This window comes from Stereum hirsutum (assembly GCF_000264905.1).
Source record: "Stereum hirsutum FP-91666 SS1 unplaced genomic scaffold STEHIscaffold_7, whole genome shotgun sequence".
Classification (NCBI taxonomy): Eukaryota; Fungi; Basidiomycota; class Agaricomycetes; order Russulales; family Stereaceae; genus Stereum; species Stereum hirsutum.
This window is the reverse complement of record NW_006763137.1, coordinates 572557-578556: the sequence shown is the minus strand read 5'-3', so window position 1 is coordinate 578556 and position 6000 is coordinate 572557. Positions and strand designations below refer to the sequence as shown.

General features: G+C 50.6%; 1 protein-coding gene across 1 annotated transcript; it reads right to left on the bottom strand.

The window, feature by feature from the left end:
* Nucleotides 1–738: 738 nt before the first annotated feature.
* STEHIDRAFT_121432 (ribonucleotide reductase small subunit) lies at nucleotides 739–2578 on the bottom strand. Its single transcript, XM_007304140.1, has 6 exons — nucleotides 2442–2578; nucleotides 2165–2366; nucleotides 2044–2108; nucleotides 1328–1979; nucleotides 1013–1268; nucleotides 739–939 (listed from the first exon to the last, which is right to left on the bottom strand). The coding sequence occupies exons 1-6, from the start codon at nucleotides 2505–2507 to the stop codon at nucleotides 918–920; spliced, it is 1263 nt and encodes a 420-aa protein (XP_007304202.1). The 5' UTR covers nucleotides 2508–2578; the 3' UTR covers nucleotides 739–917.
* Nucleotides 2579–6000: the final 3422 nt, after the last annotated feature.

Genomic DNA, 6000 nt, shown 5'->3' with positions numbered 1-6000 from the left:
CATGGATTTGGCAGTCCCCGCCAAAGAATAATATTTTATTCATTTAAATATTAATTTTCGAAAACGGCAGGGTTTTTTTTGACCGGCCCAGGAATTTTCTTTCAATAAATTAGATTTTCGATTTTGGACCGACCAATTTGGCAGTTGTATATTTTTGGTGGTGACTAAGTGAACCGCACCATAGGCGCCATGTGGAACGAGCTTTTCGGCATTTTCCGATATGCGCCAATGGTATGTACTGTAGTTTTTCGCGCACAAGTTCGTGTCCCGTGTCCCATGGGAGCCGCGAACGAACTTGTGCCGCGGGACAGTCCCACCCCATTGACGTGCACTGAACTTATAAATGGGACAAACCAAAATTTGACGAAAATTTAACGAAAATGCGAATATACTCTAGGCTCCTAAATTGACCTCAGGAAGGCCCCCACGGCACACTTTGGGCTAGATTTTACTACTGGGTGAGCTCTTCCACCCCAATGCAGAGGATGAATGGCTGTTGAGCAGTTATGAAAGGTCGTATTCCTGAAAAAGCGTTGATGTTCACGAACATTGTCCCTTGTCCCGGTCTGCTTGCGAACCGGGACGCGAACGGATTATGTCATCTCGGCAACGGCCGAGGGGCGGTGGCGTGAACTTGTGCGCGAAAAAGTACAGTACCCTGCTCGCGAAAGCGCTTTTTGCTTTTCTGAGATGTTCGTTCTACGTATACGTGGCCATATAGGCAGTAAGAGTTGGATCGAAGAAACGACTTCAAAGCGCCATTGGGATGATCAAGATAGTAAGTGGTGGTGATACATAATTACAGAATACGATAGATGAGTGGTAGATCTAGACAAAACGACATTGAGGGACAAGTGGACAAGAGCGAGCGAGAGCAGGCAACGACGTAAGGACAAAAGGCCAACGATCTCGGGAATCTAGAAGTCCTCGTCGACAGAGCTGAAATTTGAAGATATGGCCCAGTCAGCATCCACACCAACAAGCGATGCATAAAAAGGAGAGAGAAACTCACAATCCCTTGGAGGTCTCCGCCGCTCCGCCGGCATTCGCGGCCGAGCTCGCTACACCAGCCTTAGCGTAGTCCGACACCCTCTTTTCGAAGAAGTTGGTCTTGCCCTGGAGGGAGATCATGTCCATGAAGTCGAAAGGGTTCGTCGAGTTGTAGTACTTGTCTCCGCCGAGAGCGAGCAGGAGACGGTCGGCGACGAACTCGATGTATTGACGCATGAGTTTGGAGTTCATCCCGATGAGGGCGCATGGGAGGGCGTCTGTACATGAACGCAGTCAGCGACAAAAGTCGTACGAGATATGGAAGTGAGGCACGTACCGGTCAAGAACTCCTGCTCGATCTCGACGGCCTCGGAGATGATCCGGCGGACGGTATCGGGATGGGGCCTCCTCTTCATATGGCTGAACAGCAAGCAAGCAAAGTCGGTATGCATCCCCTCGTCCCTCGTGATCAACTCGTTCGAGAACGTAAGACCAGGCATCAAACCCCTCTTCTTCAACCAGAAGATAGAAGCAAACGACCCAGAGAAGAAAATTCCCTCCACAGCCGCGAACGCAACCAATCTCTCCGCGAAACACGACCTCCTATCCGAGATCCACTTCAAAGCCCAGTCGGCCTTCCTCTTTACACAAGGAATCGTCTCCACGGCATCAAACAAATAGTCCCTCTCCTTAGGGTCTTTGATATATGTGTCAATGAGAAGAGAATAGGTCTCAGAATGAATGTTCTCCATCATGATTTGGAAGCCGTAGAAGCAGCGAGCCTCGGCGGCTTGGACCTCGTTGGAGAAACGCTCGACGAGGTTCTCGTTGACGATACCATCGGAGGCAGCAAAGAAAGCGAGGACGTGAGAGATGAAGTGGCGCTCGTTGTCGTTCAGGCGGTTGTTCCAATCGTGAAGGTCTTTTGAGAGGTCCATCTCCTCGGCGGTCCAGAAGGAGGCCTCGGCCTTTTTGTACATTTGCCAGATCTGGACACACATCATGGCGTGTCAAAAAAGCATCGAAAGGAGATACGCAAAGGGATAGACGTACCTCATGATATTGAATGGGGAAGAGAACGAAGCGGCGTTTGGATTCGATGAGGAGAGGCTCCATGTCTGAGCGCCAAATGAGACGCCGCTCGGAGCAACAAGGACAGCAAGGATCTACTCACGTTCCTCTACATCAACCTCCCCGACCCACCGCTTTCTCCAATCTTCGACATCTCCGTCCTCCTCCGCAGGAGCTGCTACGGTTTGCAGCTCGTCGGCGTCCTTGACGGTATCTGGAGAATTCGGAACACGCGCGTCGTCGATCAGGTTGCTCGAGGAGGCCTTAGGAGTATTGAGAGAGAAGGATTCGAGAGCGGCGGCGACCTAAATGAGATAAAGGAAAGAGAATATAAGAGGTATGTTGGAAACGCGGTGATCAACCAAAACGACGCGACGAGCCTTTTTACTAGGCGTAGGCTGTGGTGAAGCCATGCGAGGAGGCGTGGACGGTACAATATTAGACATGTTTCAGGCAAAGATAATCGTTCGATTATACACGTAACGACAATGTAACGGAGGGGAGGAAGGAGAAGGGTGAAGAGACGGAAGGCGAGCCCGGAGACCTTTATAAACTTTTTCGGCCGGGTCGCGTGGCTTCTCAACATGACGCGAGCGCGTTGTTTTTCTCTGTTTGTCTTACCTACCGCGTTTCTACCCACGACTGTGTCTTCGCCACACGAAATATTGACGAAATAGCTAGTTCACGCCAGTCTCGTCTAGAATCAATCCAGCCAACGTTGACCATTGTCGGTCCAGTGTGGTCTGATGTTCTTGGGGATCGGTACTAGGCTCGCTGAGGCTACTGTACTTTTTCGCGCACAAGTTCACGCCACCGCCCCTCGGCCGTTGCCGAGATGACATAATCCGTTCGCGTCCCGGTTCGCAAGCAGACCGGGACAAGGGACAATGTTCGTGAACATCAACGCTTTTTCAGGAATACGACCTTTCATAACTGCTCAACAGCCATTCATCCTCTGCATTGGGGTGGAAGAGCTCACCCAGTAGTAAAATCTAGCCCAAAGTGTGCCGTGGGGGCCTTCCTGAGGTCAATTTAGGAGCCTAGAGTATATTCGCATTTTCGTTAAATTTTCGTCAAATTTTGGTTTGTCCCATTTATAAGTTCAGTGCACGTCAATGGGGTGGGACTGTCCCGCGGCACAAGTTCGTTCGCGGCTCCCATGGGACACGGGACACGAACTTGTGCGCGAAAAACTACAGTATCCTAGACGATTGTTCGTCTACTAGTATTCTAGTCACGTAAGTTAAACACTTCAAGGATCCGACGCTGCTCGAAACCTTTTCTTCGCCCTTCCAGCTTCTTCAAGTCCATCACGCGTCACCTTTCGTCGTTTCTCCTGCGCTCGACCCTGGGATTCCGCATGCTCGTCTTCGGCCATGCTTGCAGTACTAGCTTGAGATGACCATGTATATTCTAACCTGTACTTCAGCTTCTTAAGTACCGCGCGAATCTCCAGCGCCACTGCTTTCGCTAGCAGTGGAGGGACGGCATTTCCAATCTGACGGTACTGTGCGCCAAGGAGCCCACTGAAACGATGCTGGTCCTATTATAGCAGAGCTCTTGTCAACGAATATACTGTCGTAATAAATCTATGGCCCGTTGTAACTCACAGGGAATGACATAATTCTACCCAGCTCCCGAGGAGACATAATCTGGTCTTGGAAACCTTAAGGTGGGCGATCACCATGATGGTCAGCTTCTCAGCGAACATAAAGCAGAGTTCATAGAAACCATACGAGGATGGCGGCACTTCCAACGATTGGTCGGAGTAGTCAAGATGGCTAAAACGAGAAGACGTCAGTGAGTATCGGACCCGGACAATTTATCGATATGATGATCGTACTAGTGAGCGGTCTGTTGTATTCGCCTAGGGTTCGCTGACGGTCCCAACTCTCATTTGCTTTCCTCCCAGTTATGTGATGGCTTATAAGCCCGGTCGCTTGGCGCCCAAGCGAAAGTGCATAATCGCTTGGCTCCCGGCAATTGGTGCTTTGCGGTATGTTGCACAACGTCTTGTATTTCTTCGTCTCGATAGCCCGTGCGTCGATTCGGGGATTCCGCCATTCTAGGTCCCGTATGGCATCTTCGACAGTCACATAAAGAAGCGAAGGCGCTGGTTCTTCATAGTCGTACTCCGGGTCTCGATGAGTTGGCTTGGGCCTGGCTGGCAGATATAAACCTCGAGCAGCGGCAAGGGTGATCAACCTTTTGCGCGTAGTTGCAACACCATAATCTGCTGCGTTCAGAACCATGTACCTGATGGAATACCCCATCTGCAGAAGCGCGACCAATAGAGCTTCAAAATATTTTCGATGGGCCGGATGCAAAAGCGACTAGAGGGAGCTTCGTTAATGCAGCACTGAATGGATATTTGAAGTCACGTACGTCAACTTCCTCTAGAAACTGTGAAGGCATGAGCCGGTGCGGAGGGCAGAGTGGCAGTTAGAACACACTACTAAATTCTTGTAGTGATCACGAAACTTACGAGGTAGGCGGGTTTCAGTATCGACACAGCCCTTGCGACCATCTGAAGCTGCTCTATGTTCTTTATGTCCGTATTTATGGGACCGACATTCGCCTTGCTGAACGGCTGACAAGGGGGGCTAGCCAAAAGGACGGTCACTTGATTTGAGAGCCTGATCGTATCAGAGCTGAGGTTGTTTAGAAATATTTCGACGTCTTCATAATGGATATCAGCATGGGGAAAATTAGACTAAGGCATAAAACAGACACGTTCACAACAGATTTCAGCCCTTGAGTAAGCTTACACATCGAATGTAATGAAACGTGGGCGAGCTTACCTTCCAGCTGTTTGCGGCATCACGATTGTTCTCGACGGCTCCTATAATTTTGAACCCAGCATCCTCGAATCCTCTAGAACTGCCGCCAGTACCTGCGAATATATCCAACGTCGATGGATTCTCGTATAGTGATGGATTATCGTAGGGTGGAAGTATTGGTAAACCCGCGACCTCGGGATGAACGTACACTACGAGAATATCGGCCCAGTCGGGTCCAGGAGGGAGGCGATATATAGCAGCCGATTGGTCCTCTATCCCGTCTGCCGCCATGGTCCAATGGCAGATGTACCACATAAGCTCTCCCTCTGGTGCTGGCGGTTCGTGCGAGATGTGAGATGACTCTGGATAGACGATGGTCACCTCTTTGGCCTCGATGATGGAGTGAGATGGGAAATCTTCAGCCAATGCTCGCCATATGATCCCATCCTCAGGGATTTCTTGATGAAGCAGAATGACCTGACCTTGGGGGTTAGGGAGGGGGGTCGACTTGAAATAGTCCGAGGCATGAATGTAACGTATCACACGTAGGGTGGCCTTGCTTCTCGATGTACCCTCGTACGTAGCGTTCTCAAGAACTTGTATAATCGCTGACCTCCGTGCATTCCTGCGACCGTGGAGGAACGATATCTCATAGGAGTGGCCGGCACAAAGCTTCCGGGCATCAATCGGGCAAGGACGAGCATGGGCCAGAGCAGGAGGTTCATCTTCGACCATCATTGAGTTATCTTCATCGCCTTCGATAGTCTATATTGGGGAAATGGAAAGCCTGTCAGAGCAGCCCATCGAGAATCCGGTTTGCAGAAAAGCATTAACTTACCTCGTCCATGCCCAATTTCCAGATTGAAAGATCGTCCTGATCGTCCTCCGACGGCTCATATTCGTAATCATCAGCGGCCTCACCATCATCAGCGATCTCGTCTGGGTCCGGTTCAAAAGCGTCACCTCCGTCACCCTGTTCCCCTCCGACAGCCACAGGTTCTGCGTAGTGACTGATTTTCCGGGTACGTTTCGTACGCTTCGGTCGGCTCGCTATACGCATGCGGGTTCTGGATAAGTCGGCGCGAAAAAGGGCGGACTGACGCGGAGACGCTACGAGATCGTTGAAGAAGGTGATGGCGTCCTGAGATTTGAGTGCAGG